General features: G+C 41.8%; 1 protein-coding gene across 1 annotated transcript; it reads right to left on the bottom strand.

The window, feature by feature from the left end:
* Nucleotides 1–16,468: 16,468 nt before the first annotated feature.
* Nucleotides 16,469–17,839, bottom strand: LOC101719715 (PAT complex subunit CCDC47). The gene has a single exon (XM_021260842.2). It carries the CDS (start codon nucleotides 17,822–17,824, stop codon nucleotides 17,144–17,146), a length of 681 nt encoding a protein of 226 aa, XP_021116501.1. The 5' UTR covers nucleotides 17,825–17,839; the 3' UTR covers nucleotides 16,469–17,143.
* Between the last annotated feature and the right edge of the window lie 8,754 nt (nucleotides 17,840–26,593).

The following is a 26,593-nucleotide window of genomic DNA, read 5'->3' on the forward strand; positions in this document are numbered from 1 at the left end:
AACATTAGCATTTTATAGAATATAAACTCAATTCAAGAGCTGAGGAAGAGCTAGTGTTTTCAGCAAATGGCACTAGAACACCTGGTATCCATATATAAAAAATTAACCTCAACCCTTTATTTCCATACATGAAAATAACTTGAAGGGATCTATGAACCTAAATAAGAAAGCCTAAAACTATAAAACTTTAAGAAGAAATTATAAGGGAAAATGTTTATGAATTCAGGGTAGCCAAGAACTACCTAGGATACAAAAGACATGATGTATAAAAGAAAAAAATTGATAAATGAGATTCCATCAAAATTTAGAACTTTAAATGACATCATTAAAATGAAAAGTAGTCCTTAAACAGACCATATTTACAATGCATATAACCTATGAGCAGAATATATAAAGAATTCTTAGAGCTCATTAATAGACAACCCAATTAAAAAGTAGACATAAGAAGATGATAAATAGCCAGTACAGCACAAGGAATGGTGTGCAACTCTAGAATCAGGAAAATACTAATCAGTGCAATAACAAGATTGAATTATACACTCATTAGGGAGATGAAGTTAAAAGTTTTAAAAGCCTTGTCACAACTTTTTCTTTTTGTTGGATTCTCCCGCTTTGCATTTAATTTGTCATGCCCAATCGATTCATTCTGCTGGGGTTCCTGGGGTTGTGATCCTCATTGTCTTTTCCTAGGGTATTGTCTAAAATTTTTTGGAGTGCCGGTTTGGTATTCATGAAGTTCCTGAGGTGCTCTTTATCATGAAAGTATCTGATTTCTCCATCAATTTTGAAAGATAGTTTTGCAGGGTACATCAATCTGGGTTGGAGGCTGTTTTCCTTTAGGGCTTGAAATACATCCCTCCAAGCTCTTCTTGTCTTGAGGGTTTGCATTGAGAAGTCTGCTGTGATTCTGATGGGCTTTCCTTTGTATGTGATTTGTTTCTTTTCTCTCACTGCTTGTAGAATTTTGTTCTTCTGTTGGATTTCTGGGATCCTAACTATTATATGCCTAGGTGTAGATTTTTTTTGATCAAGGCTATTTGGAGTCCTATATGCCTCACTAATCTGAATGTCAAGTTCTTTTCCCCTCCTTGGGAAGTTTTTTGCCATCACTTCTGTGAACAGTTGTTTTATGTCATCTGCACTCTCTCCTCTTTCTTCAGTGACTCCAATCAATCTTATGTTATTCTTCTTTGCATTGTCTAGCAGCTGCTGGATTTATTTCTCGTGTTCCCTTACAATTTTAAAGCAATTTTTCTTTTCCTGGTCACTAATTGCAATCTTTTCTTCTATATCTGAAATTCTGTCCTCACATTGGTTCATTCTGCTGTGCAGACTTTCAGTGGAGTTTTTAACTTCCTGGAAATCTGTTTGCATCTGTTTTATGGATTCCATTTGTTTCCTATGTTGGGATTCCATCATGTTCCTCAGATCCTCTATTTTTTTATCTGTGTCCTCTCTAGATTTATTAATCATGTCTTGCACCATGAGCACAATCTTTGCTGTTATCTGAGTAATTATTTCTGATTTCATTTTTTCCAGATCCTCTTTTGTTGCCAGTTCAGAGTGTCCAGGTAGTTGATTATCAGATTGTTCCATCTCATTTCACTTAGGGGTTGCTGTAGGTGATCCAGAAGTCTGTTTTTGAGGCTTGTTTACATGTCTTCTCATTTCCTTGGGTGGGGGGTGCTTCTGGCACCCAAGCAGCTCGGCTTCTCTGCCCTAGAAGCATGGGATGGTGGCAGGGGAGCTTCCTTTCAGGTCAGAACTTCTTAAACTTTAAGCAACATTTCCCCAATTCCCCCTCTCTTCAGCTCCTAGAAACTGCTATTCCAGTCTCTGAGTTTATATATTTGATTATTTTAGACCCTATATATAAGTGAGACCATGTGGTATATTTGTCTTTCTGTACCTGGCTTATTTCACTCACAATAGTGTTCCCCAGGCCCAACCACATTGTCCCAAATGGCAGGCTATTCCTCTTTCTATGCTGAATAACACTTGATTGTATGTAAATAGCACATTTTATTTATCCATTCACCCATCAGTCAACATTTAAATTGCTCTAGTATCTTGGCTATTGTGAATAATGATCCAGTGAACATGAGAGCTGTCTCTTCAAGACAGTAAGTTTTATTCCTCTGGATCTACACTCAGAGTAGGGATTTCTGGCTCATATGGTTCTATTTTCCAATTTTTATTATGGAAAAATACACAAAACATAAAATTTATCATCTGAAGCATTTTAAGTATACAGTTAAGTGACATGAAATATATTGACATTATTGTGTAAATACGACCGCCATTCATCTCCAGAACTTTACACCTTGCAAAACTGGAACTGTATTCATTAAATCATTTCTCTTTCTCTCCACACCAGCAGCCATCACTCTACTTCTGTCTCTTATGTAGATAGAGTCATACACAATTATCCTTCTGTGACTGGCATATTTCACCTAGAACGTCTTCATGGGTCATCCATGTTGGTTACATTAGATAGAACTTTCTTCCTTTTTGTGGATCCTCATTCTTGAATGGCAGCAATCAGTGGGGTTTAAGCCATTGCCTGAGAATGAACTCTCCAGTCCCTACCAAATTTTGCTCTTCTCCCACCTACATATTTCACCTGTGGATACTACCTGCTGTACTCTCAAAGGAATATAAATTGCTGCCCTTGCTCTATGTAAATCCTGCTTGGGATTTTACTTTGATTCAGTTTTCTAGCCCAGCTGTGCACATGAGCAAGACTTGCTGTACAGTGTGGTGCTGTTTGCAGGCTCTGTGGAACCTGACCAGAAAGGTGTGATGCACCTGGCATCATACCTGGACTCCACCACATGCACCCCCTAGCCCCTCTCTCATCCAGTGCACTCAGGAAGCTCAGGACTCCCAGCAGGGACATACTGAGCAATCGGTCAGCACTGGTACCTTCAGAGACCCTCAAGACATCCTACGAAGGAAAGTAACCCATCTTCCTTTGCCAGTTTTGGTCCTCAGGGTTCAGAGTGGTACTGGTGAATAGCACTCATGATTTTAACTACACCATCTCTTTAAGTTGGGTTCTGTTTAATCCCCAACAAGTAAGAAAAGCCCTCCAGCAGAAAAAGTTGTGAAGAGCTTCCTTGGTAGCATATCTCAACACTTAACAACTCTCTATATCAATTTTTTTCATATCCAGTAACTTTGGAGACAGTTTAAAAGCATCTCATCTTAACTGGTCCTTCACACAAACATGGAAGAACTGCTCATCACCTTTTACAAAATATCCCCTAGTGGACAAAATACTACTATTAAATCATCATTCAGACCTCTCCTATAACCAGTGAATCTTGTTTCTCAAGTTGTTATCACTGTCAACACTCTCACTTGAAAATTTGTCAAGCTCTCTGCGTATTTCTGGATTCATCTAACTCAAAAACCTAAATGCAAGATTCTAGCAGGGTTCTGAGCAGTGCTAAATCTAATGAAGATTATTTCAGTTTTTAATTGTATAACCTAGAGAAACTAGAACCAGAAAGAGAAGGTGTGAAGCACCTGGCATCGTATGTGGACTCTACCACACACATCCCATAGTCCCGGTAATCTATTTTCATACTTGATTTTCACACCAGAGTATTATATTACTGATTCATGATCAACTCAGGGTACACATGATTTTCAGATATTTCTTGGCCATATATGCATCTACCCTACCATTGCTCATCATAGATTTGAAAGGCTGGTTTTTCCCTGTGCACACACAGAGCCCTTGAGCATTAGCTTTGCATGACTATAATGAAATACATGAGGAAATTAATTTATAAAGAGAAAAGCTTATTTGGGCTCATGGTTTGGAGATTTCAGTTCAAGATTGAGTGGCCCTGTTGGCTTAGGCCTCTGATGACAGTAGCACATCATGACCAGAGTGCATGGTGGAACAAATCACTCAACTCAGGGAACAGGAAGTGGGAAACAGTGAAGATAAACCAGGGTTCCAGTCCCCTTCAAGGGATATCCCCACTGACCTAAGGACCTCTCTGAGGCCCCACTTTCTAAAGGTCCATAGCACCTTCTAGTAGCACAGCCTGGGAACCAAGCCTTTGGGGCACACCCACCCCAACCATGGCAATCTGTCCCTTCTGAACCTTACCTTTGTTGCTTTCTCACCACATCTCTATGTCACTATTACACCTTGTATCCAGACAGCCCCATGTTAGTTACTTTTCTCTGATTGCTGAGACAAAATACCCAACACCCAAAGCTAAAAGGGGAAAGCCTGCAGAAGACAGCAAAAGCAGCAAGGGACCTTAAAAGCATCTTTCTGCCCCTTTTATCTTATTCAGACTACTTAGGGTGGGTAGCACTCACACCTTAATCCTAGTGTCCTCAGGCCTAACCTCACCATGAATCAATCACATACTCTAGAATCAGCCACCTCCAAAATAGCTCCACCTCATTCACATGAGGCTTTGGGGGGGCATCTAAACATAAATCATAACACCTCCTACCCCAAGCCTCATGGGCTCACAGGTGAGGCTCTTCAGAAGTGGCTGGATCTAGGTTGTGTGTGAATGTATTACAGGTACTTGAATATGGATTAAGAATATGAAAACTAGATTAATCCACTGACTGGTTTAGCATAGTTCTGAGTGTGGATAATGGGAAGGCCCTCCTTGAGTGTGGGTGGCACCATCCAAAAAGCTTGTAGCCTGGCTGGGATAAAAGGGAAAAAGAGGCTTGCTGTTGCTACTTCACTGCCCTGCCATGGACTGTTTCTCCTCTATGATACTCCATGTCACCCTGCCTTAGAGCCAGCAGACTATGGACTGAAACCTCTACAAACTGTGAGCTAAAATGAACCTTTCCTTCTTTAACTTTGGGTGTTGAGTGTTTTGTCCCAGAAATGAGAAAGAAACTATGACAGTCACCAAGACCATTCTAAATTTGCAACCCATGGCCAGATACTGAGTCCTATAGTCCCCACCTGAGGTTGATATAGATGTGGTGCCTGGAGATGAGAGAGAGCAAGAAAGTCACATGAGGACATTGTGAGAAGATGGCCATCTAAAAGCCGAGAAAAGGGCCATCAGCAGAACCTGACCATGCTGACATCCTGATCTTGAAATTCCAATCTCCAGAACTGTAAGAAAGAAAACAAAGTCCTGCTATTTAAACCACCCAATCTGTGATTTTTTTTCTGCAGCAGCTCAAGCCAACTAATATAATTCCCATCTTAAATAATAATCTTGTACACCACAAATGCCCATCAACAGTGAGTAGATAAACAAAATGCAGCACATCCTTGCAACAGAATGCCATTCAGCTAGAAAAAGGAAAAATATCAATGGTTGGTACCATACGAATGAACTCCATACCAATGAAAGGAACCCAACACACGGGACAAAGTATTGTGTGGTTTCCTTAGTAACATTCCCATGGAAGGCAAATCTGAAGAGATAAAAAAGTAGATTAGTGTCTGCCTGAGGCTGGGGGTGGGAACTGGATTAACAGTAAATGGTACAAAGGATTCTACTGGGTGACGGAAGTGTTCTAAAACTGGTTTATGGTGATGGTTGCACAATGTACTGCACATTAGTAAATCAACAAATTTCACAGTGAAAGGGGTAGAATTTTTGGCTTGTCAAGTTTATCTCAATCAAGGTGTTTAAAATAAAGTTATTAAATTAAAAACAAGTTTTATAAAAGTATTTTAAAATCTCCATATCCTTTCTTATCTTCAACTACCAACCCATTTCTCAGCTCCCATCTACAGCAAAACTCCCCAGAGCTGTCATTATGTCTATTTCAATATTTCACTATGTACGTTTCCTTATGTTCATTTTCACAGCTTGTTCTCTGCCCACTCCAAACAGGCTTTTGCCTTCTAACTGTAGTCTCATCAAATCGTAAAATCTTTTTTTTTTTTGGTACCAGGGATTGAACTCTGGACCTTGGGCTTGCAAAGCAGGCGACGGAACCACTGAGCTAAATCCCCGACCCGTAAAATCTTTGATAATGCCAAATCTGCCAGGCAGTTTCCAGGCCTCGCCATCTTTTCTGCAGTACATCACCTCACCCTGCATAGGCCGCACACCTACGTCTATCTACTGACGTCTACGTGGTCTTCTGCCTTCCTGGCTCTCACTCCTTCCTCCGTACTACAAACAATAAGGAGCTAGAAGCCCGACACTGGTCCTACTCCTTCCCGTGACTCTGAATACCATCCACACACTGCAGACCCCTATTTGTTTCTCCATCCCACTCCCCGCTTTGCCCGAGCTGCCACTGTGTCATTTCTGCTCTGATGCAGTAGTCTCCTAAGTGCTCTCCCCTATGCGGTTCCCCTGAAGCACAGCCATGCTCCTGAGGTGTCAGAGAAGCACCCAGCTGTCCCTGTAGGGTCTGCCAGCCCCCATGAAGGAGATGGTACTTCCCAGAGGAGGAAGAGTGACTCTGTCCCAAGGAGCCAGTTAGCTGTAGACAACAAGGACAAATGGGTGTGCAATGGTGAGAGATCACAGAGGGCAAGGAGAGATCAATGTGACCGAGAGGAGAGACCCCAAAGAAGGACAGATGCAGTTTTTCTTATAACTAAGGTGGGAGCTAGGATTTGCAGGATCCTCCAAGTGGCTCAAATGGCAGAGGCAGCCTGTCAAAACAGAGTTGGGGGGGGAGGGAGGGAGAGAGGGAGGGAGGGAGGTGGTAAGAGCAGTGGACAGATACTGCCATATCCCACAGCCCCTGGTGCTCAGCCCTTCCACGGACCCACAGAGACAGCTACGATCTATTTATGTACCACATAAGAGAGTCTGATCTATTTATGTACAGCATACAATACAGTCATGTACCAATGCTTAACTTCATCTAGATCAGCAAGAGAGAAGTGACCGACGTGTACACAGTGACAGGAGGGGGACTGCAGGCACCACGTGACCGGCCTGTGACTCTGATGTCATCCACTGGCCCCTCACAGCCAGGGAACATGTCCCGGACAGCGCCAGGAGGCCCTCCTCTTGAGGCCTGTCTATGCCTTGGACAGGAGCTTGCCCCTGGCCACACCTGTTACCTGAAGCTGTGTTCCCTCAGGCCCCTGGGAAGAGCTCTTTGCCTACTAGGAAGACCTGGCTTCTGTCCTAAGCTTTTCAGGGTCACAGTGCCCAGAACCCCCACCCAGGACACAGGAGCTGTGGCTGGGTTGTAGCCGAGGGCATGAGGACAGCAGGGCCACAGAGCTCCAGAAGGTCAGGGTGTCCCCAGGGTGCCTCAGGACTCCTCTTCTGGTCCCTGGGGATGGAAGGGTGTGACCCAGTGCCCCCCTCCTATGCACACAGTCTGCAGAGCCCAGACTACTCGTCCCAACAACAGGAGCTTCTGTGGTCGCCAACTCTGCAAGTCCATAGCAGCGGCAGTGGCTACAGAAGTGGTAACAGGTCCCATGGCATGTGTCCTGGGCACAGAGCACCCAGGCTGTAGGCCAGGGCCAGGCAAAAGGGCAAGGATGGGAGCGGCCACCTAGGCCCCAGCAGTGGTGGCTTGGTCCAGGGCAGCAGGGGCAGCCAGCAGGCCAGCAGGTCCCTGAGGGGCTCCACCACCCATCCTGTGCCTTGTGTCTGCTCCCCAAGCCTTGGCCCATCCTGGCCTCAGGCAGGGGACAAGAACAAGGGAGCTGGAATCCAGAAAGAGCTTAAACCCACAGGGCAGAAGGGGTACCCATCACCCCAAAGCCACCCTCCTGCTGCTTCTCAGCCATCTGTGTGCCTGGAACGAAGAAAGGAAGCCCAGAGGAGACCGGGTCACAGATGCCACCAGGGGCCAAAGAGCCCAGGAGCCTTCCATGTCAGGGGGAGCCACTGTGCCTGCCCAAGTCCTGCAGGCAGTGCACAGCCCACCTGCAGAGCCAGCATGTCCTTGAGGAGTTCAAGGCCTCGGGGCTGCCAGTGGTCCCAGCCCCCACGCAGAGGAGGCTGCCTCGAGGTGCCCTGGGGACAGCACAGGGTGGCAGGATGCCGCCCAGACCCAGAGCTGCAGCCTTGGAATCCCGCCAAGCCGGAGTCAGGGCAGGAAGCTGCTGGGCCGTGCTTGGGGCCAGTTCCTGGACAGGCAACCCTGGATTCCGTGTCCTACAGCCCAGCAGAGGCCACAGGGTAGTTCTGTAAGGTCCTATCCTATGGCCCTCAGAGTCCCCCACCTCTGGTCCAGCGGCCCCCTCAACCTGCACCCCGGAGAACACCATGTCCCAGCTCAGGCACCTCAGAAATGCAGGTTGGAAGTGCCCCTTCTGCTCTGCTCCCCAGGGCCCTGAGCACAGATAGACATTCAGCCAGGGACACACACTAACCAAGACACAATCCAGGCCCCTGGGGATGCTCTGAGGAGGAGGAGGAGGAGGAGGAGGAGGAGGAGGAAGAGGAGGAGGAGGTGGCGGCCCACTTTGCTGGCAGAGTGGCAAAGTCTGTGCAGACCTCGTGACTGGGGGTCTGGGTGGAGAGACGCTCACACCGGCTCCAGCAGATGCAGGCGCGTGGGAGAAGCACACAGCAAAGGCCTCGATGCCTGCACAACCTGGGAGCAGCCAGCTGCCCCTGAGCAGAAGGGACAGAGCGAGGGACGTGCAGAGGATGAGGACAGCAGCAGCGCAAAGGAGCCAGGCTGCCCCTCGGCTGTGCTGTGTGACAGAGCCAGGGGCAGGGGAAACATCAGGGCAGCTCAGAAGCATGACCAGCAGCATCTTCGGAGGACACAGGCTTGGGGTAAGAGAGTCAGGGCCTGATGGACCCAGGGCTCCAGGGCAGCTGAGGAGACAGAAGCAGGCTCACAGCTGCGCAAAGCCATGCTCGGCTCTGATCCTGAAGCCAGGTGCTGTTGCACAGGCATTTAGAGCCCTGTCTTTTCCCAATTTAATGCATCTGAGGTCAGGATGCTCTTTAAATCACAGCCAGCCAACTGGCAGTTGAGATGTAGTTGCACTGCCTTAGAAATATCTTAAACAATTTCTTTCACTTACGGCTTTCTTTTTCTTGAATGCACAAAGAGGAATTTAGGACAAAAATCTCTTCCTACCCATCTAAAAGATCACTTTCAATAAGCATAAAAATTTCCAGGTGACAAGAAAAGTGTGTAAGTCAGATTGAATCATTTTCTTCCCCAGAACCTCTTGTTATTCCCGTCATTCTTAGTCTGGAATCAAAGTTCTTACCAAAGCTCTCAAGGCCTTCAGCATCAGCTCCCTGTCCCTGTGCCATGCTGGTGGAGCTTCAGCCCTGGCCACCTTACTGTGTCCCCACTCTGCCCTACTGCAGGGCCTTTGTACTTGCTGTTCCCTTGGCTGGAATGCCCTCCCCTGCCTGTCCCAGGACCCACTCCCTTTCTTTCCTTTACACCGATGCTCAGTGAGCCGTTCTCTCGATGTTGATGCCGACTTCTCCAGTGGAGACAAACTCCAGGAAGGGGAGCAGGCTCATTTCAGTGGAAAAATCTTGTGACCTGCTTATCAAGGACTCAAGTTGATTTTCAAAATTAATTTCTTAACCAAACTCAGTGTCACCCAAAAGAAAGAATCTGATCATCCCGAGTTCCCATGTGTCACAGCTGGAGTTTGCAGCATCAGTGTGGTGGATTCATGCCAAAAAATATTTTACCTGAGTGTGACCATGAGGAAACCAGGAGAAGAGTCCAGATGACGGGGCATCTTACCAAACAGTTGGCCTGAACTTGTCAAAACAATTGTCATGAAGGAAAATGCAGAGACATGATAGCGAGATGCACTGAATAAGATGAGGCGGAAATGGGGGAGTTTACCAAGGAACAATTAGGAAAAGCTGAGTGTGGGCAGGAAGGTGGAGTTCACTGAATTAGTGAATTTCTCAGTGAGATAGTAGCGCTGTGAACTCACTGGAGAACGTGTTCTTGATGTTCACGAACAGACGTATGTAGACAGAGCATTGTCTGCCATCTACGACTTTCCAGTGCTTCAAAAAAATTTATATATATATATATATACACACACACACACATATACATGTATATATGGTCAGAGCACACAGGGCAGAATGTTAATTACTGTAACTGGCTAAAAAGATTTTCATTGCTTATTGTATTATTCTTTCAAAATCTACCTATGTTTGATATTTCAAAATAAAAAAGTTAAAAATCACTTTCTTTTATGTTGCAAACAGAATATCACACCTTAAAGCTTATTAAAGCAAAAGAATACTCTAGCTTTTTCCAGTGCTTTAAATATAACATAATTTGAAGAACAACATTGAAAGTAGGCGCAACAACTACACAAAATTTTACCACTGAAATTGACTGAAAAATATACTGAGGAGTAAAGGTTAATATATATGGGACTTTAATATATACAGTGTCAGAATCAAAATCCTATAGGATAACTCCCATGGAAATGTTGAAAATTATTTCCGGCAATAGTCAGTCGGGTACATTTATAAAATTTTGTAGCTCAAGGGCCTATTTAATTTTGTCATAAATGGAATCAGTCAGACAAAATACTGAACATCAAAACTTACTTTAAAACTACCTCAGGTCTGTAACATCACAAGAAAGATTGTAAAATTTGGCAACTATTTCTACAGAGAGAAAAACACTGAAACAAATAAACATAGAAAATCTCCCTCAGAAAATGGTTTCCCTGCCACTGAGATATGTAACTTTTATAACAAAGTATTTAAATCAAAAGTTTCTGACGGTCACGATTTAAAACTTGAGCTATTATTTTGTGTTCAATAATTTGATTTCCGTAATTCATGTGGAATGACTGTAATCCCTGACAACATTGCTTGCTGTCTGAAGTGATGAATATGCTAATTACCCTGATTTGATCATTAAACAATGTATACATGTATAAAAACATCGCATTGGGGGCCGGGGATTTAATTTAGCTCAGTGGTTTCACCGCCTGCTGTGCAAGCACAAGGACCCGAGTTTGATCCCTGGTACCAAAAAAAAAAAAAAATCACATTGTAGCCCATAAATAAGTACAATTATTATGTGCCAATTTAAAATGACATAAAACTGAAATATTGTTTGTATGTTTTGATTCCATAAATCAATTAAAACAACCAAGTGTATTTGATAATGTTAGATGTGCAAACATCCAAATTAAATTTGAAATCAACTTTTAAATTTGAGACAAACCAAATTTGTCAAATTCATCAGTTCTTTTTTATTTAATCAGTGTGTAACTAGTGTCTGAATATTGGGATGAAAGTTGATTATTTCAAGACTGATACTCTGTACATTAAATAGAGTAGAAATCATGTTGAGTATCTCTCCATTTGCATAAAAATCCCCGGCAAATGTCAGGTTCTGCCAAGGTCAAACTCATCACATGCACGAACTGATGCCTGACCACATATAAAGGTTGCAGTGGTCTAAGAAGGGGCTTGGTGTGAGACCCCTGTCCAGAAGGGACACTACTCTGAATATGGACCGGCTGTGGCAGCCAGATCCTGTCTCCTAGAGCCTGAGTATAAGATAAACAGAGCCAACTGCCACAGCGTAAAAGCAGAAACCGAACAGAGAGCTGCTTGTTTGCAAAAAGAATGAAGTCACTACAGTAACGACAACACTTGCTGCCAAGGGAGCAGCAGACTTAGTCACCACAGGTGCTCATGGGTCCCAGAGGTGCCTGAGCATCAGTGAGCCACAGCCTAGGGCTCCATGAGCCACGGCAGCTCCATGGCCTGCAGGGGCATTGGAAGACATGAGGAGATCAAAGTCAAACGGAATCCAGTCCCAGAGGACTGTACAAGAAATACAGGGAAGGGGCCAGGGATTTAGCGCCTGCTGTGCAAGCGCAAGGACCCGAGGTCGATCTCTGGTACCAAAAAAAAAAAAGAAAGAAAGAAACACAGGGGAAGCACCGGGCATCGTCACCCGTGCCAAGTATGGTGCGCCTTCTCCAACCTCCAAACACTCGTGAACTATGCTCTGAATGCGTGAATACCACAGACAAGCCAAGTGCCACCGGGCTGCCTAGAAGGGATGGCAATGGCTCCGGGCCAGAGAAAGAAGGAAGCAGGGATGGAGACCCAATCCAGACAGAACGGGCTCTCTGGGTTGGCCTTCAAAACCACCTTGAGGCTAAGTCAAGTACAGAAAGACAAATACCATATGTTGTCACTCATACATGGGAGAAAATAAAGTTGGCAGCATAGAAGCAGAGAGTAGAATAGCAGCTACCAGAGCATGGGAGGAATGAGAGGAAGGGGCGGGAGAAGTTAGTTAAAGGGAACAGCGGCGCAGTTGATGGTTGGTGTATACACTCCCTATCATAGAACTTGTATATTATATGCTACAGCTGACCACAGTTAATTGTGAATTTCAAAGGAGCTCACTGAAAGGATTTTAAATATTCTAAGCACAAAGAAATGGCAAGTGTTTAAGGCACTGGATATGCCACTTACCCTGATCTGCATGTATGTGTTAAAATATCACACTGTACCCCATACATATACACAACTGTTATGTCAGTTAAAAATAAAAATAGTTATATTTTCTATAATGTATGTTTTATATGGGATTTACCAGGACGAGAGAGAGAGAAAGAGAGAGAGCGAAACAATGGTATTAGGGCAGCGCCGTAGCAGTCATGGTGACTCATGACTGTTCTCACATCCTGATCCTGTCACTTACTAGCTATAGGATTTGGAGCAAGCGATGTATCCTCTCTGACTCTCAGTTTCCCAAGTGTAAAATGGGAATGACAATTGAACCTACTTACAGAACAATTACGAGGATTACATAAGTTTAAAATGTAATGTTCTTGGATCAAAACTTCCCCTGCCGCTATCGTTTGCATCTGGAAAGTTCCCCAAAGGCTCATGTGTCCTCCATTTTCACTGTTGGAGGTGGTGGAACCGTTAAGAGGTAAAGCTTAGTGGGAGGACTTAGGTTGCTGGAAATGCCCTCAAAATTCCTTGCTTTCTTCCTCTCTCTCTTTTTCATTTCCGGGTTACTAGGTGAGTGCCTCTGCTCATCACACACTGCTCGCCATGATGTGCTGCCTTGCCTCATGCCCGAAAGCAACAGGGCCAACCAGCCATGGACTGAAACCTCTAACACCGTGAGGCTACATAACGTTTTGCATTTATGTTGATTATCCCAGGTATTTGTTTTCCTATTGGAAGCCTGACTAACATATCCACTACTAAACTCAACTGTGTTGGCAGCTACCATGACTACTCGTAATAGCAGAGCAATCTCCCGCTCTTTTCCCTCACTCCTGTCCACACCTGCTCCACCTGGGGACACCTCCTTCTCGGTGCTCGGTGCTCAGTGTTTGTTGGCTTGGCTGTCCCAGCTGCCCTCATGCCCAGCTCTGCAGCCCACTCACCTGTTGCTCTCCCAGACTTCCTGCTGGCCACGGCGCTTGTCCACATTCAACATCCTCAAGCCAGGTGTCCTCTCATCTTTGTGGCTCAAGGAGGAGCTTGGAACAGGCACTCTTCATGGTGACACAGGTTCAACTCCCAACTCAATCCTTGATGACACAATGTACATTAAACCTTCTGGAGCTTAGTTTATTTTTTATCAGTGAGAGTTTCAAAGGGTACCTCATACTGCTACTGAACCAGGCCCATTTTTCCACTGCATAGTATGCCAATCCACTACTTTTGTAAAAGAAAAAAAATTCAGCAAGTGGAGATAGGAGAACAAGTATGAAATTTGCCTCCCGCAAGGATGATGTTTAGAAATATTTATGGTATGAAAAAGCAGGATGGCAGGGCGTGGTGGGGCATGCCAGTGATCTCAGCACTGGGGAGGCTAAGGCAAGAAGATCACTGTGACTCTGAGGACAGCCTAAACTACATAGCGAGACCCTGTCTCAAAAAAAAAAAAATCAAACACACTAAAAAGGCAGGGTGATTTATAGCATGGAGAAAGATGATCGGAAGTGAGTAGAAGCAAAGCCATCAGTGGTCTCTGCATGCATGAAAAATCTTAGTGGCTCAGAGGACATGGTGGCATTGGCATGCTCTGAGGGCAGAGCTTCACCCTTTGACGTCAAAGAGGTCACCACTGGACACTTACACGAGCCCAGGAGGAGAGTCAGTTGTTCCCACTGCACTGAGGTAAACAAAGCTGCCCCAAAGGTCTTGGAAAGGAACCAAGGCCACCAGTACCATCACAACCCACACATCAGCTGTGTCACCTCAGCAAAGCCAATGGAGACCAACAGTACATCACTCCACTTCGTGGCTCCTAAAATCAGTGATGCTTAAAGTCAACCAAAATCACTTATCTAAACACAAGTGAAGCTGGAGGGTTTATTCAGGTTTTCCCTCGACTTCAATAGGTCTATTGTTAAGGCTTAAATACAAATAAATAAATAAATAACTATGCTGAGTTTTTAACCCAATGCCTGACATATGTAAATGCTCAATGTTAGCATAAACAAATCCCAAAAGAGTTGTGTACTTTTTCATCTTTCTGGAACAAGAATCATAATCTTTATCCAGTTATCAGTAGGATCTATTTCTTCCTGTTTGATATTTTCCCAGACAGAAGGAAACTCCTAAGACTACAAAATATAAGCAACACTCCTCTTTTAGTACTTTGATAAGTGTACAGAGTCTTTGTAATAAATAAAGACTAGCAGAGAAGCCCCCTGTGGGTTCTGTCTTCCTGTATGTGATCAGACACAGAGGGGACCTTGGGAGACAGGGACCTGATGGTGGGAAAAACTGCAATGAGATGAAGAGGGGCTCCCGGGTTTCCTTTCTTCCTTCCCCACACCCTCACCCCCCGGTTGCCAGGGCCCCCAATTTGATCCATCTTTCTAGCTCAGCTAAATTTATTTCCAGAAAAGTTTCTGAGAAATTCATTGGCCCTAAGACTGGGATGAAAAAGAACACAAGATTCCCAGGAATATTTGCATTGAAGCAGATGGGCAAAGCTAAGATCAAAGGGCTTGAGGTCTAATTAGGAAATTACAGGCCCAGGGAATGCTAGGAAGGAAAAAAAAAAAAGTGTTGTATAACTGGGAGATGATCACAGCACCACTGTCATTATAGCACGTGTGGCCTTTCCCAGGTGGAGCGGCCGGTGGCGGGCTCGAACCAGACAGAAAGGGAAATAGGTTTCCTGCTGTTCTAGAAACACAAAAATCAGGCCCTCAGAGCCTTGGAAAACAATGAGATTAGGTACATACGAGCTGATATGGAAAGAGATAATCAGTGAAAAAAGCAAGTTACAGGCCGATACATACATATGTATATAATACAACGTATGTATACCACGTTCCAGAAAAGTACACGTGAAGCAAATAGGTAGCAATGGCTATCTCCAAAGAGGAAGCCTTGGCGAATTGGAAGTCTGGAGTGGAAAAAAGACTTATTTCTGTTTTCTCACTTTAATTTTATACCGTGATGTTTTTATCATATGTATATATCATTTTCACAATTTAAAGAATAAGTATGAAAGAATTTAGTAGACTATGAAACCTTTTGATAAAACCAATGGCATGAGATATTGTTTTTAAAAAGCGAATGAGAGACCATAGTTAGCAAGAAAACAGAATATGCCAGGCGCTATAGCACATGCCTGGAATCCCAGGAGTCAGAAGGCTGAGGTAGGAGGATTATAAGTTTGAGACTAGCCTAGGCCAAATAGCAAGACTGTTAAAAAAGAAAGACAGAAAAGAAAAAAGAGTGCCATGAATCAAAACCACAGCCAAAATATTTCCCTAGGTTTCAGAATTCAGGCTCAATTCTGTGATGTAAAGCAGGCGTCCCCAACTCCCAGCCATGGACCAGCAGCCACACAGGAGGTGAGCCGCTGGTATCCATGGAAGCTTCATCTGTCTACAGCCGCTCCTCATCCCTGAGCTCTACCTCCTGTCAGATCAGCTACCATTAGGTTCTCATGGGAACAGGAACCCTACTGTGGACTGCCCTCCTGAAGGGTCAGGGTTTCGGGCACCTCGTGAGAATCCAAGGTAATCATAACAGAAATAAGTTGTGCAAAGTAAAAGTAGAAATAAAGTACACAACAAATATAATGCACTCAAATTATCCTGAAACCCCCCCCCCCCCAGTGTGTGAAAACAAAATGTCTTCCACGGAACCAGTCTTCAGTGCCAAAATGTTGCAGACCACGGATATAAAGAGTTACTAAAGATGACTGAAGAGCCAGGACAGCTGAGAGGACAGATCCCCAGTGCCTGAGTCAGCTTTCTTCATGAAGTAGGTTTTCATTTTATTTTTATTTTTTTTATTTTTTTCTAAATAAAAAAAATACTATTCAATATTATTCCAAGTACTAAAGGTGAAATAAAGTTATAAAAGTAGAAATAATGATTCTGACATAGAAAACAGTTCAGAAAAATCCCAGTTTCTTATCAAAATGAAAATTCCTAAATTCCAATTCCAGCAAGTATCATAAACTAGTTTTAAAATTCCAATGTGGGGCACAATTCAGAAAGCTCAGCTGCAAAAGTTCTTCTACACATCTTCTCCTCCAGCCTGCGTTGTTTCTCAGGATCTTCTTCATTCATGATTCGCTCCTTCTCTGCTCTTTTCTTCTCCTCACAACGAGATTGTGCAGCTTCCTGTCTCTGCACATGTGTCAGTTTCAAGAAGTTCTCTTCTGCACGAGTAGCGCACGGTCCTTATCTGCTTTGTTTGCCTTCTCTGTTGAGTCGGAACTTTTTGGCTTTGTCAATAGAATAAATCACCATGTTCATCAGGGGTAGCAAAGCTTCCATATTCTTTGGATAAGTGTTACCTGAGCCAGGCACATTAAATGTAAACAATAATGTCCACTTAGTGTCAGGTAGCTTTAAAGGCTGACCTTCCTTTTGCATAATTTTTGGACCAGAGAACTGGTCTGAAAAATGAACAAATTCAATCTTGTCAGAATAGTGTGTAAGAAAGTGAACCATGTTTGTATCCATCATTCCCTCTGTGACTTCTCCCATCTCTGACAGGATGGCCAAAGAGTCTGGCAACCCATATTTTGCTCCAGACTTAGGTTTATCACTACAAAATTCACTCAGATCTTGCATCTCCTTCTGCAGTGGCACCAAAGCCTTTCATGTGCCCACAGCAAATACATATGTATCCATGTCTTCATCATTCATGGTTACTTTTATTTGCACTTGATCGCTCACTGGTCTCATCATCTGAGCCAGGACATTCAGTAAGTCTTATCTCTTGAGGAATCTCAGCTGGATAAGCATGCCCTCACAGCACACTCGACCAGAACACCACAGGTTATAGATGTGCTCATTCTCTTGGTTCAATTTTCCTGTGCTTGTGGCTTCTTTGTTAGTTCCATCATCCCCTACTAAAGTAAAGTTGTTCTCCAAAAGCTCTCTATGAGTGTTAAACCAAGCCTGAGCAAAGCGACTATTTTTATTCTTCCCAATGATATAGTTCATGATATAAGCAAGCAGACCAGTCACCATCAAAATTTCCAGATAATAACTCTCCCAACTGTTCTGGAGGTGTGCAGGAGCATCAACAGTTGTTATTGGGTCCTTATTTTTACTAGACGAAGTATCTGGTTTGTCTTCATAACCTTCAAATTCTTCATCATCATATGGCTCACTCTCAGTATCTCCTTCCTGGGTATCTGCATCTTCAAAATCTCCTTCTTGGTTTTCATCCTGCCCTTCCAACTCCACAGTGGTCTCATCTTCATCATCTTCAGTCGTTATCAACCACTGAGGAGATTCAGTAACAGATTCTTCCACGACATCTTCAAATTCAGCAAAGTCATTATCATCATATTCTATGTCATCCTCATCTTCAAAGTCATCAAGCCTGGCTTCAGAGACACTTCCAAACACCAAAAGAACAATACAGAAAGCATGGAAGGCTTTCATTTCACCTTTATTCTCTTGGGAGTTCTGGGCAGCTCCCAGTCACTGCCACTTTTTCCAGTCCCAGATCCGCTTTCTATTGGGCCTTTTACACTTTTCACCCAGCAGCAGCTTCCTGTCGGTGCCTAGTAGGTTTTCATTTTAGAAAACCATCTCTACTACATTTCCATCCCTGCCTACTTTTGAACAGGAGACAGCATTTCAGGGAGTTGGGTTCTTCATTACTGAAGTTCACACCTCTATTGTGGCCTCTCACCCCCACCACTGGCTCCGTTCCTTGTAAGTAGGGTTCCCCTTGCTGTCTGGGATGAAGTACTCAGATGGCCAACAGTCCAGAGACGGGCTGGGTTAGGGTGGATGTGGTGTCCTTGCAGGATTGCTCAACGCCATTATGGGGACCACTCCGAGAAGTTCTGCTCCATTCCTTATGCTTTTGCTTTGGGGGTTTGGAGATCATCACTATTGGTGGAGAAAAACAAAACAAAAGCCTCACAAGCCTTAGAAATTACAAAATTTCCCAGTGGAACATTCTATTAAGAGGAGGGGGCACTTCTGTCTCCATCCCCAGCCACCACCAGCAATCCCCAGAGGGGCTGCAGAAGTGAGAGAAAGCTCTCCTGAGAAATTCCCTGGAAACATCCCACTTTGCCAAATGCTACGCAACTGAAATTAAACAGAAAACTTTGGCTTTGCAAACACACTATTAAGAACAACAAAAAAATGCATATCCTCTAGGTGTCATTGAAGTCTTTTTTTTTTTTTTTTTTGTACCAGGGATCGAACTCCGGACCTTGCTTTTGCAAGGCAGGCACCAGAACCACTGAGCTAAATCCCCGGCAAATTTTCATAGTCTCAATAATTTTTTTTTTTTTTGGCACCAGGTATCGAACTCTGATCCTTGTGCTCTTGAGACAGGCAGCGTAACCACTGAGCTAAATCCCCAGCCCCCATTGGAGCCTTTAAAGGCATTGGTGAACTCAAAAGGCAACTGAATAAGTAAAAAGGAAATTTTACAAACATTCGAAGTCAGAAGAAAGATCTGTGAAATCAGACAATAAGTCTCACACTACCGCCAGCTTCCTGGTGAATTTCTGTAAGTATGTTGGCCCAATCTTGCCAATGATGTTTGGGACAGTACTGGTCCAAATTAGTCAGAGTCTATGCACTGGGCATAGTGGGACATCTCTATCCTTAAGTTATCTTTTAAGGGACAGGCATAGAAACACACTGCAACATTTAGAATAATGTCTTGTAGTGAACAAGATCAAAGTGAAAGCTTTTTTAAAAATTCACATCTATAAACAGTTTCCAATATATTCCGGGCACAACGTTTAATGCTTTAAATGTATGGTCATAACTCTCACACCATTTCTATGAGGTGGTTGCTGCTTCTGTGCCTGGTTCATGATGATGGAGCAGAAGTTTAGAAAGAAGAGGTAATTACCATGTCCAGAGCCCGACTCTTAACCACCAGGTTAGTTTCCTCTGCGGTGTTAATCAGACATATTCAAGGGTCAGAGGAGTGGATTCCCCAAGCCCCATGTACATTGAGAATGCATCCTGTGCTCAATCAACATCAAAAATTCTAAAATTTTCTTCAACCCATCCAACATCGCTACCTGCAACTGGGCCAAAACTTGGTGCTATATCTGAGTTTTGGGGGGTTACTTTGTAAAAACAGTCCTCACCCACCAAACATCCTGGCCAGGGAGAGAGGGGGAGAAGTTACTCTGTCTTATTGAACACTGGATTATTTAACATAAGGAGGTCATATAAAACTTTATTTTTCCTTGATGTATAAGTTATGTTGCTTATACAAGAAAAATAAAGCCAAATCAAAATGTTTCCCTCATATAATAAATGTGCTTTGAAAGTGACTTATAAGCATAAAAATACTCATACATTAAATGTGCTGAGAGAGGACAGCTTTCATTGGAGTGTTGGTCAGTAATATAGAATAACGGTTCCTGGCACAACACAAAAGATAAATGTTAGAAGCACTCTAAGCTGAAGAAGCCAGACTCAAAAGGCTACATGCTGTATGATCCCATTTAAACGACATTCTGAAAAAGAAAAAAACTATAGAGACAAAAAATAGATTGTCAGAGCAGAGGTGAAAGGAATCCTTCGCTAACACGTAGGGCAGGGTGCTTGATGGAACTTCTTATAGCTTGATCGCGGAGATGGTTACACAATAGAACACATTTGTCAAAATTCACAGATGTGTAGAATTAAAAAGTACATTTTACTGAATGTAGATTGCACCGTAATTTTTCAAATTTAAAGAAACAAAATGGAAACATATTCTGCATGAACATTAATGCAAAAAGTCTCAATAATAGTTATTTCAAGGATAATTACATAACCATTCAAACTTGCTATTTGTATGTTGTATAGTTCTATGGAGTCCTGTGTTTAAACAGGAGATTCAGAATAAATGATGATACTGTGACTGTAAAACAAAGACACAGAACTTATTATTTAACTTTTGTCATTCTGTGAGATCAGTTGGAAATTATGATCAGTGTTTAATTTTTAAAACAGTGAAAAATAGTGAGAACTGTGAGATTTTTGTGTTTGTCAAATGTAGATTTTTAGTTAACATATAATATATCCTAGAATATTGTGTTAAGATCTTTAAAGTATAATTTTATTCTTCTTTAAAGCTATAAATTGTTTTCAAAATGAATAGATTTTAAAAATACATTATAGCCGTGGTACAATATAGTAGTTCCTTAAATTATACTTCTTCCAGGCTTTTAGCTTAATTAAAAGTAATTTATTAGTTTCAGGACATATTTAAAGAATTTCTACAACTACCTGCTTATCTTCATGTGAAAGAAATTTTGGAAATTAAAGTTAACAAAAGTCTTCAATTAATTATGAGTAGAGATAGATTGAAAAATCCAGCTACATACTCTCAAATATAACTATACCACAATCAATTTTGACAGTCATTGCCAAATTTGTAGAAGTCAAGCTTCAAAACAGAAGCAGTGAGGGGGAAATCATCTTTTCAGTAAATGGTGCTAAGTCAACTGTGTATCCACATACAACGAGGAAGAAACTCTCTCCTCTGCTGTATTTAAAATCAACTTCAGGGCCGGGGATTTATCTCAGTGGTTTTGCCGCCTGCTGAGCAAGCGCAAGGACCTGATTTCGATCCCTGGTACCAAAAAAAAAAGCAAAAAAACAAAAAAAAATCAACTTCAGGTGGACAGAGACCTAAATGTGATAAATAAAATAATACAGATTTTAGAAGACTACATAAAAGAATATCTTGGTGCCTCTGGGTTAGAAACCCCTAGTGAAAAGAAAAAGAATGATTCATTTGTCTTCATTACATTTAAATCTGTTCCTCTAAGGATAGCTTTAGGTGAATGAAAAGGGCAACCACAGAGAACTTAAAACTAATGGAAAACTTCCTATACCCTGATAAAATCCAGTGTCAGCAACGGAATAGCACAAAAGGATTCCACAACATTTCTGGTAGGAGTATAATTGATAAAAGTATGTTGAAAAAGAGTTTAGAGTTATATAGTAAAGATGAAAATAAAACATTCTATGAGGTAGAACTTCAGACTATGCAGATTAAAGTGATCAACACACCCTCTCGCCCAGGAAACAAGCATAAAGGTGAACAAATTATTTAAAATAATAATTTCATGGCACTAGAAATTTACTAATGGTATTTACCAAATGGAATGCTATTAGTCACAGAAAGTTCTGAAACTTTGGGAGATGGCTAGTAGGACTCTGAAGACTATTTCTAGTCAGTGCCTCTGTCCACCTGGCCAGCCACATAGTTTAATCAGGCAATGAAAAAACTAGCTTTCCTGCCACTTGTTGACGGGTTTATAACATGCATAGATTATTTATGGAAAACACTGTCTACCTATTAGGTCAATGAGAGAGAGAGAGAGAGAGAGTCAGGTGACCATAACTTTGATATATACCCTAGACAAGCCAATTTAAAGTTTGTTTGGGCTCACAGTTTCAGGGATTTCAGTCCATGGTTAGTCAGCTTCATTGTTTTGGGGCCCTTAGCAAGACACAGCATCATCGTGCATGGCAGAGTAAGGTTGCTCACCTCATGGGGCCTGGGAAGCAAAGAGAGGGTCAAGGACTCAACATCCCCTTCAAGAACATGTTCCCGATAACCTAATTTCCTTCCAATCGACCCCGCCTCCTAAAGGTTCCACCATCTCTCAATAGCACCCATTAGCTGTAGACCAATCCTTCAACACATGAACCTTTTTAAGATTCAAACAACACACACACACACACACACACACACACACACACAGTGATGGAGAGAAAAGGAAAAGAAATTGATTTATATTGAAGTAAAGTTGCTCTGTTATATTGGAATTAAGTACAATGGTACCTCGGTTCACAAACTTAATTCTTTCCACAATTATAGTCACAAACCAAATTGGATGAGAACCGAATCAAATTCAATGGTTAGATTCAATGTTGAACTTATGGGGAAATTCGATTTGGTTCTCATCCAATTCGGTTTGTGACCAGAATAGTGGAAAGAATTAAGGTTGTGAACTGAGGCACCATGGTAAATATTAATCTGAGTAGGATAGTAGCAAGTAAGATGTACACTGCAGTCATGCAAGTAAGCACTAAGAAAATAGTTCATAGAAATAGTAAAAAGTCAACAGAGGAGACATAAATAAGAATGAAGAACGTTAAAAAAATCTTCTCCATAAAAAAACAAAAAACAACTAAAAAAAAAACAAAATGAAAAAACTGGCAATAAATATCAATATCAACTTTTCATAGCTCAGGAAATCAAAGACTTGAAACATCTGGGATCATTTATTCAACCAAAATAACTAAATCTCAGTAAAGAATGGCAAGCTTTCTGACATTTCAGCTCGCCTTAGTGCCGGCCTCCTCTCGTCAGCCTTGAATATCAACATTCCAAATCACAATGAATTAAGCACTCAGTGGAAGGGTTGGAACTCTTTCAAGATCCCATTTCCAGAAAACTGGCATTATTGGGCTTGTCTGGTAGTTTCCTGGAAGGCCCCAGTGGCAAGGTTTGTCTTATTCAATACTACTTAGATCTTGCCTAGTGGAAACAGCCTTTCTTTGGGGGTCATTTGTTGAAAAACAAAAATCGGTGTAATTATTTAGCATTGTAGTTACCTAATAAGGGTTGGGACAAATAAATTAATACAAACTTTAAGAAGAAAAGTTGGATAGTAAATTGCCTACAGGGATATTTGAAAATCTCCAGGAAATTCCTGGTAATCTAGAAGGTCATGCACTGGTACAGGCTTGTTCATGGTCATAGTTGTGTGTGTGTGCTCAGCAAAGACATGAGAAGGCCCTAATATCTCACTTCCGATTGATGCTGAGGCTCTACACAGCAGTACGTGAAAGCAACAGCAGAGTCACAAATTGTGTGGATTAGCACTGAGTTCCTCCACAAAAAGAAGTAATGGGAGATAATGGGGGAACTTATTGGTTTGGGGAATTTCAGAAGATCTCTTCCCAATCATTAGCTGACCACTAAGACGGCCAAGCAGATATGTCTGTGGCCACACACCACAAAGAACCCAGTATTTACTGAATTAATTCAAAGGAGTTACTTAACAAACAAACAGAAACATCAAATATTGTGAAATGGAGGAGAGTCTGATTTCCAGAGTTGCTAAATTATGTGATTTTAAATGTCCAGTTTTCAAAAGAAATATGAGGAAATAAGAAAGTATATTTTGTTCATAGGATAGGAGCAGGGAATAGAAACTGTTTTTGAGAAGGCACAGATATTGGACTGAATAGATAGACTTTAAATTAGCTATTATAAATATATTCAAAGAACTAAAGGAAATCATGTCCAAAGAACTAAGGGAACATAGAAAACAGTACCTCACAAATAAAGAAAACTAATGAAGTGATATAAATTATTAAAAATAACTAAGTAAAAATTCTACAGCTAATAAGAATAATGGCTGAAATGAAGAATTCTCTAGAGGAACTTGACGACAGATTTGAGAAGACAAAAGAGAGAACTAAAGAACTGTGAACCAAAAGAAACCTTTCTTCCTTTGTTTTGTGGGTACTGAGTATGGTGTCTCAGCGATGAAAAAATAACTAAGACAGATTTTGAAGAACTTGAAGATTGGTCATTTGAGATTATCTACTCCAAGAAACAAAAAGAAAACAGAATGAAGAATAATGAACAGAAAGTGTTGGACACCATCAAGTATAACAATATACATTCAATGGGAATCTAAAGATAGTACACAAAGAAAGAAAAAACATCAGAAAGGTATTTGAAGAAATAATGACCCAAACATCCCAAATTCAATAGACAGTATTAACCAACACATCCAAGAAAGCTCAACATATAAAAAGTAAGGTAAATCCAAAGAGATCCACATCTAGACCTGCCATAACCAAATTTCTGAAATAGAAGAAAATAATCTTAAAAACAGCAAAAGTTGACCTACCATGTTCAAAGGGTCCTTTGTAAGGTTAGCATCTGATTTCTCATGAGAAGCCATGAAGGCTAGAAATCAGTGAGATGATAAACTCAAAATGTTGAAGAAAAAATACTACCAAGCAAAAATTTTATGTCTAGAAAAACTGCCCCTCAAAATGAAGAAGAAATTAAAAGACATTGCTCGATTACCAGCACAGAATTCATTACAACTGACTTACCCAACAAGGGATTTGTCCTTCATGCTGAAATGAAATGATACTAGATAGTAATTTGAATCCACTACAGAAACATTGATAAAGGTAACTACCCAAGAAAGTACGAAGGCAAGGATAAAAGCATCTTTTGTCTGCAACTCTTTCCCTCTCTCATCTTACATAAAAGAAACAGTATAATCAAATAATTGTATGTTTGCATTGATACAGCATACAATGTGTAAATAAGTAGTTGTAGTTGATAACACAAACGGGAGGAAATGGAGCTCTATACAAGCAAAGTTTTTTACATTACTAGACTTAATTTCATATTAATCTAAAATACATTATTATAAATTGAATAAGGGGGCTGTGGATTTAGCTCAGTGGTGCCGCCGCCTACTTCGCAAGCCCAAGGTCCCAAGTTCAATACCCGGTACCAAAAAGAATCAAAAAATTTTTAAAAAATTAATTGAATTAAGGCAACAAAATTAACAAATCTTTAATTAGGCTGACAAAGAAAAAGACTTAATTACTAAAATCAGGGATGATGATGTTAGTAATCCACTCGAGAATTATTTTATAATTCAAAACAGGGAACATTAAAACTGAGCTTATCAGAAATAACAATAATTTAAGAACCTAATATAAACCATTGTAAATTATATGACACAGATGAAATGGGAAAATTCCCAGAAAGACACTAACTTTTAAAACTGACTGTTAGAGCTTATATCTATATGTGTCTCCACAGCCTCATTGTGCTCATAGACGGGGCTTTTCGGAGGTGATCTGACCACAGAGATGTAATACTCATCAGTGGATTTGTCTAGAAGAATGTGATCTCTGCCTCCCTACTGCTTTGTTCTCTCTGCTTCCTGCCACCATGCCATGAACTGTTTCTCCTCTGCCAGGCCGTCCTTCCTTGGAGCCAGCCTCTACAAACTGTGAGCCCAAATAAATCTTCCCTCCCTTATTTTGTGGGTACTAGGTATGGTGTCTCAGTGATTAAAAACAAAAAAGAGTAACTAAGACAGATGGTGGTACCAGAGAATTGCGGTTGTTACTATGACTGCCTGACTATGTAGTTCTGAAGCCTTTGGAATTGGATTTTGGGAGGAGTTTGGAAATGCCAGCTGAAGAAACACCCCTGGTGTGGCCGGGGATGTAGCTCAGTGGTGCAGCTACCTGCCTTGCGACTGCAAGGTACTGAGTTGGATCCCCAGGAAAGAAAGAAAGAAAGAAAGAAAGAAAGAAAGAAAGAAAGAAAGAAAGAAAGAAAGAAAGAAAGAAAGAAAGAAAGAAAGAAAGAAAGAAAGAAAGAAAGAAAGAAAGAAAAAGAAAAGAAAGGACCCCTGGAATACTGAAAGCCAAACTTGACAGGAGATTCTGGTCAGAGCTGAGAAGATCAGAATGCTGATAAAAATGCAGCTGATCAAGAGGTTTCAGTTGGGAACAAAGGCTGCATTGGTAGTTGGGCTCCAAGCAGAAAATTTGTCTACATTTTCTCCTGTCCTGAAACATTGCTGGCATGGCTCGAGTTGGGGGCTTTTAGCTAGATCTACCTTGAGAATCAAGAGCAAAAGGCGCAGCTGAGTGATTTAAAAGGTTTTGTGTATTGAGTTTGGCCAAAAAGGAAGTTCCTATAAATTGGGACCTACAAAGATGGAGCAGAGAACTTGGTTACTGAAAAGAGTAGCATTAAAAAGAAACTGAGTACTTTGGAACAGGACAAAACAGTCAGTTACCATGGTTTGAATGTGATCCATCCTCCTAAACCTATGCAGTTTAATCCCCAAAGTTTTAGCTAATGATATTAGGGTAATGGAAATTTCATCTGTTAAATTTATAGTGTTTAGAGGTAGGAACTTTAGGAAGTAATTAGATTAGAGGATCATTAGGGTGGAATCCCCATGAATGTATGTTTATGGTTTTTTGTTTTGGGGGGGGGGGGTGGTACCGGGGATCGAACTAGGGTCCTTGTGCTTGCAAGGCAGGCGCTGGAACCAGTGAGCTAAATTCCCGGCCCTGCTTATGGTTTTATAAGGAAAGGAACAAAGATACACACAGTGAGTTACAGACACATACAGACTCCTTCTGTCATGCAAAGTGCCC

Source organism: Heterocephalus glaber, unplaced genomic scaffold (genome assembly GCF_053883595.1).
Source record: "Heterocephalus glaber isolate CG9 unplaced genomic scaffold, H.glaber_assembly_v1.0 deba00001472, whole genome shotgun sequence".
Taxonomy (NCBI): Eukaryota; Metazoa; Chordata; class Mammalia; order Rodentia; family Bathyergidae; genus Heterocephalus; species Heterocephalus glaber.

Coding starts and splice junctions, on each gene's coding strand:
- LOC101719715 (XM_021260842.2), bottom strand. CDS start 17,824: ATGAAAGCCTTCCATGCTTTCTGTATTGTTCTTTTGGTGTTTGGAAGT.